Here is a 14,333-nt window from a genome sequence, read left to right as displayed (position 1 = left end):
TAGAGAAGCTAAAAACAAATACTGTTCTAAAACCTCTGCATTTATAGTGGAGTAGCTTGTATAGGTTTAACTCTCTCTAGCAGATAATAATTATAACTCTGAATGAAATGTTTTTTTGAAAACAGTTATTTGAAGGCACTGGAGAGAGACAGACCAAAAGGTGGCAGAAACTAGAGGGGAGTTGACCTCTAAACTAAGGTAACTAAGATGGAGGAATATTTGTATTTTAAAGGCTTTTTGCTTAAGGGTACTCTCTAGTCTGTTCCCCATGGGGAGGCTAAAATGCAAGCAGAAATCTGTAATCCTATTGGCTTACTGAGTCAGATAATAGAGTTGAGGTCTCCAATAGTAGCTGAAAAGGGGGAAATCCCAATAAGAAGGAGGTCAAGGAAATAGGAGTTCTAAAATATCTCTATATTTTCTACCCAATCTTTGACCAACCTTTGAACTACAAATAAACAGAGAAGACTATGAGGCTGCCAGCAAATGACAACAGCTGGAAAGACTGAAAAAAACTAAGCAGAACTTTCAGGAGCTGCCCAAAACATGGGAGTAGTCTGGAATTTGAGCCAGCCAGGTTAACTGCCCATTAAAACAAAAATCCACACTCTTTAGAGTAATACAAGAGATTCAGAAATTATCACAACATATCACCCACAATGTCTGGTGGCCAAAACAATTACTAGACATGTGAGGGTACATTGTAATCCACAGTTAAGAGAAAAACCAGTCAATAAAATCTGACCCTAAGAGGACCCAGTTGCTAGAATTAGTAGAAAAGAAGTTTAAAGTCACTATTATAAGTAGGTTAAAAGACTTAAAGAAAAATATGATCATATGATATGAACATACAGAGAATATCAGCAGAAAAATAGAAACTATAAAAGAGAATCAAATGTGAATCACAGAACTGAAAACTAAAACATTTTCTAGATGGAATTAACAGATTGAAGACGTCAGAAAAAAGAATCAGTAAACTCAAGGCTAGTAACGTCATGGAGAAACTTGGCAGACAACATCTTAACCAAGTGATCAAAGTTAACATTACTAACATTGGGAAAAAACCAACATCCTGTGCCTCCTGACATGATGCACTGAAAAGGAAATACTATCAGTTTCACGGGGTTTTGCCAAAAATCTATAACTTGAATCAAAACACGAGGAAACATAAAGCAAATGCAAATTGAGGGCCAATATATAAAATAACTGACCTAAACACTTTGAAAATTCCAAGGCCAAGAAGACAAAGAATGGCTGAGAAATTCTTCCAGATTCAAATAGACTAAACAGACATAAAAACCAATACAATGAATGACCACAGATCAGATCTGGACTAGGGACAGAGGGGCAGAGGAGCTATAAAGAACATTAATTAGACACTTATTGAAATTTGAATATGGACTATGGATTAGATAATAGTACTACATCAATGTTAAATAGTCTGATCATTATACTGTGGTTACATAAGAGAATATCCTTGTTTTTAGAAAATGTATACCTAGGTATTTAAGGGGGCAAAATGTCTCCAAGATACTCTCAAATGGTTCAGATAATAAAATTATATGCACCCACAGAATTATAAATCAAATAGGGAAAAATGTAAACAACTGATGAATCTTGATAGAGGACATGTGGGAGTTCCTTGTACTATTCTTGCAATTCTTCTGTTCATTTTGAAATTATGCTGAACTAAATAAGTTGCCAAACATTACTATACCCTATTGGAAGTCTGACACATGACTACTAGGAGTGTAGATTAGTATACTACTGTGGAAAACTGTTGGTAGTACCTACTAGCCACTTGATAATTTAGCAATTCCACTTCTAGGTATATACCTGTCATGGTCTAAATTGTGTCTGCCAAAAATTCGTATGTTGAACTGCTAACCCCAGTACCACAGAATGTGACCTTATTTGGGAATAGAGTTGTTGCAAATGTAGATAGCTGGTGTCCTTATGAAAAGGGGGAATTTGAACCCAGAAGCACTCACATAGGGAAAATTCCCTGTGAAAACTGGAGTTACGCTACTGCAAGTCAAAGCATTCCCAGAAGCTAGGAGAGAAGCCTGGAACAGATCCTTCCCTAGTGCCTTCAGAGTGAGGACAGGCCTGGCTAACATCTTCATCTTGGAGTTCTGGCCACCAAAACCGTGAGATAATAAATTTCTGTTGTTTAAGTCACTTAGTTTGTGGTACTTTGTTATAGCAGCCCCAGATAATTAATTCAATATCCAACAGAAATGCATTCATATGAGCATCAAATGGTATATAGAAGAATGTTTATAGCAGCCCAAACTGAAAATATCCCAAGTATCAGGCAATAGTAGAATAAATAATTTATAATATATTTATATAATGGAATCCTATACATGAAACGACATAAATTAATCTCACAAACATAATGAGTGAAAGAAGCCAGACACAGACGAGGTAAAAGAAAAGAGAAGGTTCAGATACCAGTGAAGGAGAGAACCAAGGAAGACATAGCTTAAAAAGCACTATAAAGGTGGCTACACACAGAGGGCATATTTTAAAATCCTTTAAAGTAACACTAAAGGAGAAAGCCCTGAAAATATTGTGCTACGAAAGCTATCTATTTTGGTCCACTTCCACTATCACACAAGAACCTAAAACTTCCTAAAAGTTCAGGAAAATGCATCTCATTTAAACAAGAGCCATAGAAAATGATTGTAATTAAACATATATATAGTGATATTGCAAGGAAAAGGCAGAAAATGATATGAGAAACATACCCCAAAGAAAACACACTAAAAAAAGTCACAAGATGTGAACCCGGGAGGTGGAGCTTGCAGTGAACCGAGATCGCACCACTGCACTCCAGCCTGGGTGACAGAGCAAGACCCCGTCTCAAAAAAAAAAAAAAAAAAAGTCACAAGATGGATTTAAGTGATATTAAAGAAGAAAACAGAAGCTCTAAAAGAACAACATAAATTAAAATAGAAAAATACAGTTTATATCAGCAGGAAGATAAAAAAAATAGAGCTCAGTAATGTTAAATCAAGTTTAGCCTGAAGCTGCCACCTTACATATTTTAAGTTCGGCCTAAAGGTTTCTCTGTACATCATGAACTATAATAAGTAGAGGTATAAACAGATCATAGCTTATGCTTGTGCCAGTCACCGAGTTTTGGCCAGTCAAATGTAGCCAACTGTTTGAACCCTGTTCAAATAAGGCAAATGCCAATCTGTAAACAATCCAGCTGTTTCTGTACCTCACTTCCGTTTTCTGTATATCACTTTCCTTTGTCTGTCTATAAATCTTCTTCCACCACATGGCTGCACTGGAGTCTCTGAGCCTACTCTGGCTCAGGAGGCTGCCCAATTCATAAATTGTCTATTGCTGAATTAAATGCCTTTAAATTTAATTCAGCTGAAGTTTTTCTTTCATCAGTAAGGAAATAAGAAGAAACCAATTACTTCACATACGAATGTTAAACATAAGAGCTAACATACATAATGGAAAACAGTAATAGAAATAGAAAAAGGAAATTAAAAATCAAAAATAAAAAGATAAAAATAATTTCAGAGAAAGTAATAGATAAAGAAGACAGGTGCTAATATACAACATACATTAACAGCAGTCCCTAAACAAGGCAATCAAAGAAATAATGTAATTAAAACAACTAATTATATTAATAGAATTAAAGAGAATATGTCCATATCCACTGATTTAAAAAATGGAAACATTTAAACAAACATTTATGTTTTTAAAAAACCCCCAAAACTAGGAAAACCTCCTTAATAAAAATAGTAAACTAAAAAATCAGCACCTAATGGGGAAACGCTAGAGTAACAGTTCTAAAAGTGTGGCCCATAGACCTTTTCAAGGGTCTGTGAGATCAAAACTATTTTCATGGTAAAACTGAGACAGGAGATCAGCAGCACTTGTGTTCCCAGCACCGGGACTCGGCAAAGAAACCAGCCAAAACCAGCGAAAACCAAGATGGTGACTAGAGCAACCTTTAGTTGCCCTCATTGCTCATTATATGCTAATTATAATGCATTTGCATGCTAAAAGACACTCCCACCAGTGGCTTGACAGTTTACAAATGCCACGGCAACCCCTAGACGTTACCTTATATGGTTTAAAAGGGGAGGAATCCTTGGTTCCAGGAACTCCCCAGCTCTTTTCCAGAAAAGTCATGAATAACCTGCCCCTTACATAGCATATAGTCAAGGAATAGCCATATATACTGCTAGCCAGCAATCCACAGGGCTGCTGCTGCTGTCTGTCGTTCGAATAAACTTGCTTTGGCTTTGCCCTGTTGGTTCACGCATGAATTATTTCCTGCGTGAAGCCAAGAACCCTCCTGGGCTGAGCCCCAATTTTGGGGTTTGCCTGCATCGAAACCAAGACATTATGCATCATTTCCCCTTTTCACAATGTCAGCAGTTACACTGATGGTGCAAAGCAGTGGTGAGCAAAACTGCTGTTGCCTTAGCACAAATCAAGGCAGGGTGCCAAACTATACTAGTAGGCATTGTATTCTTCATCATACATGCTCATAATGGGGGTCAGAGGGAGCCATTTTTACTTAAGAATGTCCTTGATGAAGTAGCAAAAAATATTAATTGTATTAAGTCTTGCTCTTAAGAGTACATGACTTTAATAATATTGGTGAAGAAATGGAAAGTTGTGTACACATAAAGCTCTTGCTGCACCCCAAAGTAGAACAAGTGCCTCCAGGAAAAGCATTTGTGTAATTGAGTTGCAAAGTCAAATGGTGCATTTTTCATGAAACACCATTTTTACTGGAAAGAAAAACTGGCAAACCATAGTTATTGAGACTTGAGTATTTGGCAGATATTTTCTCAAAAATGAATAAAGTGAGCAACACTTCAAGGAAAACAACTGTCAGTATTTTTTGACATGATAAAATTTGAGCATTCAAGGAAAAATTAGAATTTTATCAAACATGTGTCCATCATTCTGAGCTTCACAGCTTCCCAGTACTTAGATTTATTTGATGAGATCAGTGGTGATGTTTTAAAATGTAATTTTTTGCATAATGTGTAATCAAATGTGTCAACATTTGCATGATCTGCATAACTCAGTGAACCAATATTTTTCAAATGACAAATTCATGGTGTTAAAAAAACCACATATGGGTAAATGATCCATTCAAAGTGCAAGACAAATCAATGGATTTTAGTGTAAGAGTTGAAAAAATTCATAATATAGCTTGATTCTTCATTGCAACCAATGTTTAAGAAACTATTACCTGCCAAATTTTGATGTAACATCAAAAAAATCCATAATTACCTTAAAGGTTATTAAAATACTCCTCCCTTTCCCAACTTCATATCTATATGAGGTCATATTTTCTTAAATATTTCAACCAAAACAATGTATTCCGACAGATTGAATGTAGAATCAGATGAGAATCCAGCTGTCTCCTATTATAAAGACAAAAAAATGAATCGCAAGAATGTAAACAATATCACATTTCTCACATTTTGTTTTGAAAGATATTTTTCATAAAAAATTATTTATGACATGTAATAGTTTTATCATTATATTAACATTAATAAAATGTCTCAGTTATTAATCTGACATGAATTATATAACAGCTATGACTCTCAAACAAAAGCTCTTTGGGTTCCTTGATAATTATTGAGAGACCAAATTTTGAGGCCCAACATTTTGAGATCCACTGCACTATAGCCACTAAAATCAGGGGGAAGTGAGCTCTGGGAAGAAAACATACACAATGAAACAGATGCATATTATGCCAGAAATGTGTGAAAGCTATCAGACTGTTGAATTACATTTTAAAAAATGACACAGGCATCAACATGAAGGAGCCCTTCCCCTACTCACCCAAGCCAAATTTGAGTAATTTGAACATCAAGTAAGAATAGTCATAATTGATTAAAATATATCCAGTATACAACCAACCATGAGTTCCTAGAGAGTTTAAAAACAACCACAACCACAACAAAGAAATCTCATTGGCCACCTTTCAAGGTTGCTAAGATACAAACTTATCTTTCTGAAAACTGATAAAAGTTAAAGAAATTAAACATTTGTCCAGCTTTTCCTAAACTACTTCAGAAAAAAAATAGTTGATGAATTCATCTTCATTAAAGTTCAGTTAATACAGAAGGAACCTGGTTAGGAAAACACTGCTTGCAACCCTTAATAAATAGAGCTAGTATCAATATTCAGTGGATGCTAAACCTATTAAGTGAAAGATAGAAAATTTAATTGATGGATCAGGTTGACAATATCTGAACTGATTAACCTTAATATCACTGAGGGAGGCAGCTAGCCATTTTGTGCTTGTGAAGTGATGAAAAGGAAGTACACACCACCCTCATGAACTATTCTTGCCAAAAGCAATCAATTCTGCAAATCTATCTACCAATCTATGGGAAATCTGTGGCATAGAAATGCAATTAAAAAGTAATCACAAATAATTAATCAGCCAAATTCAGATTATAAAAAAGGTTACAGGACAAATAACCAGTTCTTCAGCCGTTTAAATGGCATGGCAAACAAAATGTTGGGGCTGGGCTTGGGGACAGGGACTAAATCAATTAAGAGAGACCTCAGAGACATCAAATAAACAGTAGAAGCCTTATTTGGCTCCTTATCTGAAAGGAAAAAACAACAACAACGATAAAAAGGTATTTCTGAGACAACCTGGAAAATAGGCATTGGGTGATATTGAAAATGGGTATTAAACATGGACTGGGTATTGGGTGATATTGTTAGTTGTGGTAAATTGCTTATCTGTGAAAGATATGTATTTGTATGTCTGTATGTATTTAGAGCTATGTATTTCATGAATTTAAAATACTCCAAGAAAAAAAGTGGAGGGTAAAACAAGTTCAGTAAAATGCTGATAGTTAAAAAATCTGAGTGCAGGTACATGGGGTGAGGGTGGGGGTTGTTATTTTGTGTATGTCTGAAGGTTTTCTATAATAAAAACAAAATCAAATAGCATTCTGTAGAAACCTATGTTGATGATATAGCATACAAAATAAGTACATGTGCTTGATGAATTTATAATCCTAAAAAAAAGAAAATGAAAAAAGACATAACAACGTAAGATCACTCAAAGTAATGCTGAATCTGAACGATGCAAGCAAGTTAAGTGCAATAGCTCCACAAAGATTAACATTACTGTAGTTGCAGGGATATTGTTTACCCTACTAAAAAGAAATCCACTCAAATATATTTCTGCTTGTTTTCAATTTTCCCAGCTATTCTATTATAGATACAGATCTTTCAATCCTGGGATTCAATGGAAACAAAATAGAAACTCTCAAAAGCAGACAGAAAAAACACATCTGTCTTGCCCAGTGAAATAATTTGGTGTTGAAGCACAATCTTAAATAGCAAAAAAATGCAAACACATAAAATATGTTTATCAGCAAAGATCAGTAGAATATTTCAAGATAATGAACACAAATAGTTTAAAGAAAAATCTTTACAAACGTTTTCCTTAAATCACAACAATCCAAGCCGTAAATTAAAATATCGCCACAATATTAATACTACATATCCCATAATAAGCTAAACTGATGTGCTGCACTTGGTATGAACACAGAATGATCACACCTAGTTGATATGGCTCTGAAAAGACACAAAGATCAAGATCTCAAAAAATTCAGAGAAATATTATCATGGATACAATTTGTAAATGAGCACACAACCTATATGTGAAACAAGCAGATTTGACTACAATTTTCAGTTGAGTGAAATTAGACTGCTCAGCCACACTATCACCCACAGACTGGGTTGAGTGAAATTAAATGCTAACTATGCTTAATGACAGATAATTTTTAAATCTTTTCACTAATAATGCACTTTCATGTATCTGTGGTCATAAAGAAGCTTCACCTCCGCCCAAATCATTCCAGTATAAACTTAGTTATCAAAAATAACTTATTTGCATTTCTGTTTTGGCCAACAAAGAAAAAGCAAATATTAAACAGACAATAAGAGAATAAGGGGGCAGGGGAGAACTCATTATTCAAGGCCTGCAATTTTATATAAACTAAAAAATGCATTAGAGGCTCAAAATAATAACAACCCATTATACATCTATTGAGGATTATTCTTATAATTACATGTCCTAAAACATACCTACATACTATGAGTTACCATACATAGTATCAAGCTTTGAGTTTACTTGCTACTTGGCCCATTAGGCCAACCCTAAAAAATGCTTACCATTGAAATGGAAATTCATTTTCCATTTCAATATTGAATTTGAAATTCATTTTCCATTTCAATATTGAATTTGAAATGTTCATATTTTGTCTCCATATTGAAATTTGTTTTATATTGAGTTCTGCTCCTAAGATCAGCCTGAAATGTTTTATCCAGTTTTTTTTTTAAAGGTGTGGGAAGCCTATTATAAAATAATTGAGTCTATCTTTTCAGTGTTAACTATGTAGTAAACAAATTTGCAGCCAGGTCTTACATATCTGTCCCATCTCAATATAATAATTTGTCATTATTTTAAGAGTACAATACTTACACTAAGTGTATGTTTTGTTCAAATTAAACAGATTACAAAGGAAACTTAATTTGATGTTTGTTTTTTAATAGACATTACAAATTAAAAATCTCAAAACCTGTGGAAAAAAGTTTTTAAGAACAGTCTACCTTGGTAAAACATGCATACTCTCACCTCTTCCTGTCTTCTTCTACTTTTCCATTCACCTTTTGAATAGCATTTTTCCTCTCCTTTCTCTTAAAGAGAAATTCATATAAATCATTAGTGCCTGTCATCTATTAATATATCCAGTTCAATCTGAACCTTCCTCAATTCATGTCTAACCTCTAAAGCAATTTGAATCCAATGAATCAGATGAGAAGTTGATTCCAAAAACCACGTTACAAAGCAAAATACATTTGAGAATATGTCAGTGTTATATATTCCAGTACAGATTAGTGTCAACAAAACACTAAGCATTCAATACTTATTTGAAGGGCTTAAAGACTGTCATAATGCTAGAATCTGGACTCATGCTTTCAACTTCATTCTTATCAAATAGTTAAAATAAGTAAAAAATAAGCTGCATTACTAGTATATTGAATCCCACTTAGCAAGGCATAAAGACTATTAAGTGCAAAATGGTTTTCCAAGAGTGTTTTTTTTTCCTCCTGGTAATCAACCTTCTATCAGACTTCGATCATCATACAACTGGAATTGCTTCCATAGAGTCACCAGTAGGAAATCAGATTTCTTTCAAAAATCTACTTCCAGGCCTCCACACACTCCTCCTTCCAATCCCCCTTAAGTATTCAATTTCTTTCCTGAAGTAGACCTTCCATAAATATTACAATATTAAGGACTAAATTTTAATGAATGCAAATCAGAGAAAATGAAAGAACATTAACTATCATTCAAAACTCCCTTTAAAAATGTCTCTTTCCAACTTATATTTTTAACTTCTCCCATAATTCCATTTAAAAAAGATGAACACAAAATCTCTCTAGTAATGACTTTATTCATGAATCTCTAATGGAATTCAAAATAGCAAAGAACACGAAAATTTGCAGATTAATATTTATTAACCAAATGCATCAGAAAATACATCTATTTTCACATATCAAAAGTGCCTAAAATGCATGTGAGAATATAAATATTCTCCACTTTGTGGAACTTCAAGATAATGAAAAATTGCTTAATACAGTTTGCCACAAAAACTCATTACACTGCAAATACAGAAGAAATAAAAGAACTCATTACACTGCAGATACAAAAGAAAAAAAATGTAACTGGCAAAATAACCATTTCATGGCTAATCTTTTGGTAAAGTGCTATTTTCATACTGAAAAAAAGAAATTAAAAAAGACTAAAAATTTTAAATTCTGAACCATCATTCTGAAAGTCTGAAGAGTTTTCTTTAGTATTCACTTTGTTCATCACATTCATGTGTTCCCAACATAAGACTAAACACTATCTCAAAATCTTAAAAAATCTTTCCATTCACAGATTATTTCCTGGAAGTTAAAAATTATTACATCATTGCTAAATGCAGCTTTTCACGATACAGGCGTATATTAGATACAACAAATAATTTTTCATTGTTCTAAACATGATCTTTGGTTTAAAGCTGTCCCGTTATCTTTTTTTAGTTGGATGGTGTGGTCAGTAAAAGATTCATACAACAGCATACTAGTTTTATTTGAGCCATATAAGAAAATAGGGTCAATCACCTAAGGGCAATGAATGGCATGTTATCAAGAATCTGGCGAGATGAATTCCCTGAAATTCATAACTGATGTGTTAACGGAAATCAGTGTCGCTGAACAGTGATTTACTCATTTCCTTTCCTCAATTACCTCTCTCAATTCATTAACAACATTAACCAATGAGAGGAAATTAGTTGGAAAATTCACTAACAGCATTAGCCACTAAGAGGAAATTGGCTGGAAAAAAAAACTAATCTGAACAAAGGTACAAAGACGCAAATCTTAAGCAGATTAAGCAAGACCAACTAAATGGCATAGGTAAGCATGGCTGTGGCCACCCATACACATACACACACCTCATATTTAGAGTGTGAACATCTATCACTGCATAGATTCCACCACGCAGAAGAGCTCTATGCCTGTGGGTGTATATACCCTAGAGATCAGAATGGATGGTTTTCCAGAATTAATAAGACTTTGAATGATGCAAATGTTGGCCTTTCCCCAAAATAAAAGGCTTTTAAATTAATAGAGCAACAGGATGCAAATACTGGGCAAATTATAAGAAGTCATAAGGTTGAATCTCAGAAAGAACACGTTCAGTTTTGTAACTGAAGGCTGTTGATTTCTTCTCTCTCTCTTTGAATAATGAAATGCAAATGCCTTTTAGCAATGGCAGCATTCAAATCCCACAAAAAATCAAGCAGGGCCCCCTTAAGGAGTACCTCCATTGGCACAAACTGTAAAACCTGCTGGGGTGAGTCAGAGTTGAGCAAAGTGCTCAACAATTCATTCACACTCTGCAAATATTGGAAAACTGGATTTGGAAGGTCCTGATAACCAACACATAGCAGGACTGCACAGGTCCTCAGGGGATCAGAGGATGTGGGACAAAAAAAAGTGATGAATCTAAAACAACTGTGGAGTACAAAGATCAAACCAGCCATAAATCTTGTGAAGCAAGAAAGTACAGGCAAAATCATAACATCTCCTGTATGAAGCTCCCGCAATGAATGTAGAAGGCAGTCCAAAAATAAACGCTGGTAAGTTGGATCTCCATCATGAAGCAATGAACAGCTAAAAGTTGTGAGTTCAGCTGATTCTAAGAGTCGAACTTCCAACGGTATATGCATTTTGATATTATGGAGCGTCGAAAAGCCCACCAGCAGGCACTTTATTTGATTGCTGGGTTCTACAACCTGCTCATCCTGAAGGCACTCAGTAAGGCTACACAACTCGGAAAATATCAGTTCTTCAGAAAAAACATGACAAGAACAAGAATACTGCTGTTTTGGCCTAAACTTGGAATCCAAATTAAAAGCTCCTCCTAATGACTTTTCAATTGCTTCATTAAGAGTTTTTAAAATTTCACCATTGCAAAAAGGAGAACACTTTACCTTTGGCAGTTTCTTTCCCTCCAAAATATGCCATAAGTGACACTCAAGATTGGAAGCTGTTCCTTCTAAAATAGAACTTTGCCCAGGATGATATACACCATGTTCTTCAGCCCAACTATTAAAGTATCCTTTGGCTACTTTATCTTTCCATGAAAGGGCTTCTAGCATCTTCCTTTCATTATAAGTTCTAAAATATTTGTTCCTCTGCCCAAACCATTTTGTATTTGTACTACAACCAATACTAGATTTTTTTACTAGCCAATTATTTCTGGAAAGATGTTTCAGTTGAAATTTTTGCATAAAATATTGTACAGCACAATCCCTTAAATTATTCAGCTTTTCTTGTTCTGCCTTTCCCATGCACTCAAACAGACGAATGTTTTCAGAAATAGTCTCTAGCTGATATTTATGAAAGAACACACAACATTCTTCATGTCTCTTAAGAAAAGAATCAGGAATCACATGATGGGGAAAGAGGGCTTTCCTTTTCATTTCAGTCCCAAAATTCAAGGTCATCTTAGATAACAGAGGATGGATGACCTCTCTCCCCTTATAGTAGAGGCAAACCACATAGACTTCGGAGTTTCCTGCCTTGCTAGTAGCAGGTTTGAAAACATGGACTTGGTCAAAGCAACAGTTTAGCAGGTACATCAAGTTTATGGAACAATGTTCAAACATAGTAAACATCTTTAGAACAAAAGAGCCACCGTTTCCGAGAGTGGTCAGAGCAGTGACAACTTCACAGTAATGCAAAGAAGAAACTAAAGCTTCTTGTTCACCTGGGTTTCCTTGGCAATCAAAACTCCCATCTGCAGTGACCAAGTGAACAGTAGCCATGCTGCTTATGAAATTCTGAAGTCCAGTCAAGAATTTCAGGGTCATGATATCACCAGTGTTATCTGGACCAAAGTACCACCAGTGCAAGGTATTTGCTATAAGCCGGTCATCCATAATCATCATGAGGTCGTCATTTGCTTCATGGTATGGATTCAGAGTATTTGCCACCCAACTCCAATGACAAGGAAACCGATGGGATTTTAAGTAGTGGTTGAGACTAGCTATAAAAGCTCCTGGAGCTTCACAAAGGTGTAGAGAATTCAGTTTTCCATTCTGAAAAGCTTCCTGTGGAATAAGTGGAAAGCTGCACAAAATCTCATGGAACTTACACCATGCTTGAGTACAAAGTTCAGCATTCACAGATTTTCTAACATGAGAAATGATTTTCCCTGCTTTATTAGTGAAAGCAGTGTGCTCATGCCACTCATCCAGTTTCTTATCACTCAGTAGGTTTTTTACTTCATTTAGGGAGTTCTTCAAATCAAGAAATGCATTAAATTCAGTGTGGTCACAGGTGAAAATCTCACTGGGATCTGGTAACTGCCACTCATTATTAAGTGGCTTGCTATAAGAAAAGTTCTTGGCAAAGAGTTCAAAAATGTCAGCAAGAATATCTGGGCTGAATGATGTGGGACTTGCTAGCTGCTGAACTGGTGTCTTTCTGCACTTACTCATTTTCAAATCAAATTAAAATCTAGGAAGAGAAAACACATAATGAAATGAATCAAATTTATCAGTGAGCGAAATCTCATGAGCAGCAAATATGATCACACTCATGACAAACTCCATAAAATGGGAAGGCTAAAGTCAGCATACTCTGTTATTTAACCAAGTAATTTGGAATAATGAAAAAGGCTTTGATATCCAAGACCTGGGTTCAAATTCCAGCTCTGCTAATTATGGCTTAATAAGCACCCTTGGGCAAATTCCATCTCTTGGATTTGGTTTCTTCTCATTTAAAAAAAAAAAAAAAAAAAAAAGCCTATCATTTTTTAAGAAGATAAAACATACTAGCATATAAAAAACATATAAAAAAGTATAATCATCAGTGAACGACAGCTCTGATTATCATAGTAACCCATCTAACTCTTCCCCAAAGTTCTTCACTATCAATGGCTGTGACAACACCTACATGACCTCAAACAAACACACCCTTAGAGATTCATCCCTGGACATGACCTTTGTTCAAGCTCTAACATGTGACTTTTTGTTTTTTTTTTTCAGTTCCCGTCATACCTTACCTCCTTCGGGGAGAGGATCATGCACCTGAACCCAGTACTGATCCTGCCACAAGCCACTTACCTCCCTAGTAGGATTGTTGAATACATCCTCTCTGTCCAGATTTCATTCTCTAAGACAGGCACTTTGGTGGTACCAATCACCTATACAGGTCATCAACTAATGTTCATCATCATACTGCTTGTAAACTGTGCTGTACTTGAGTGGTTAGCCTTTTTCTGCTTGATGCTGAAAGTGACCAACAGTTTACCCTGGTATGTCTCAAACTACAGATTCCTGGCTTTCATATGGTTCAGACAGCTCCACACTTCCACCATAAAATATCATTATTTCTTCTAGCCACTAAAACTTCTTAACACTTGGATAGCAGAATTTTATACTGAAGAAATATATGTATTGAATATACAAATTACAAATAGTCACTCTACATACTCTGGCAGTCAACACTGCCAAAGAAACCAGAAACAAAGAAACCTCTTCCTTCTGAAAAGGGAAAAGGATATGAGAAGTATGGCTTAATGGCATAGTTTTGGAAAAGTTACAAATTCCAGCAGGGAGAGCAATGAATATTACATAGTACCTGTTAGTGCAATGTTAATCAATAGATGCTTTAGTTTATAAATTCTGCACTTATTTGGCATATACAATGCATTCTACAAATGATTTTCCAAAAAATCTAAATTT

The 14,333-nt window shown here is 35.1% G+C and overlaps 2 protein-coding genes across 2 annotated transcripts in view; both read right to left on the bottom strand.

Moving 5' to 3' along the window:
• HYDIN (HYDIN axonemal central pair apparatus protein) overlaps positions 1 to 14,333 on the bottom strand; it is a 488,520-nt gene that overhangs the window by 471,769 nt on the left and 2,418 nt on the right. The window contains exons 3-4 of the mRNA XM_063654515.1: positions 8,666 to 8,727; positions 5,284 to 5,417 (exon numbers count right to left, since the gene is read on the bottom strand). The gene's annotated coding sequence lies outside the window, so the exon portion shown is untranslated. The remainder of the gene's footprint in view (positions 1 to 5,283; positions 5,418 to 8,665; positions 8,728 to 14,333) is intronic.
• CMTR2 (cap methyltransferase 2) lies at positions 9,534 to 13,085 on the bottom strand. The gene has a single exon (XM_063654516.1). The coding sequence runs from the start codon at positions 13,083 to 13,085 to the stop codon at positions 10,776 to 10,778; it is 2,310 nt and encodes a 769-aa protein (XP_063510586.1). The 3' UTR covers positions 9,534 to 10,775.

Source organism: Pongo pygmaeus, chromosome 18, assembly GCF_028885625.2.
Source record: "Pongo pygmaeus isolate AG05252 chromosome 18, NHGRI_mPonPyg2-v2.0_pri, whole genome shotgun sequence".
Lineage (NCBI taxonomy): Eukaryota > Metazoa > Chordata > Mammalia > Primates > Hominidae > Pongo > Pongo pygmaeus.
The sequence above is the reverse complement of the archived record's forward strand: the minus strand, read 5'-3'. Positions and strand labels throughout refer to the sequence as shown.

What these genes read in the sequence shown, in the direction of transcription:
- CMTR2 (XM_063654516.1), bottom strand. Translation starts at nt 13,085, where the DNA reads ATGAGTAAGTGCAGAAAGACACCAGTTCAGCAGCTAGCAAGTCCCACA.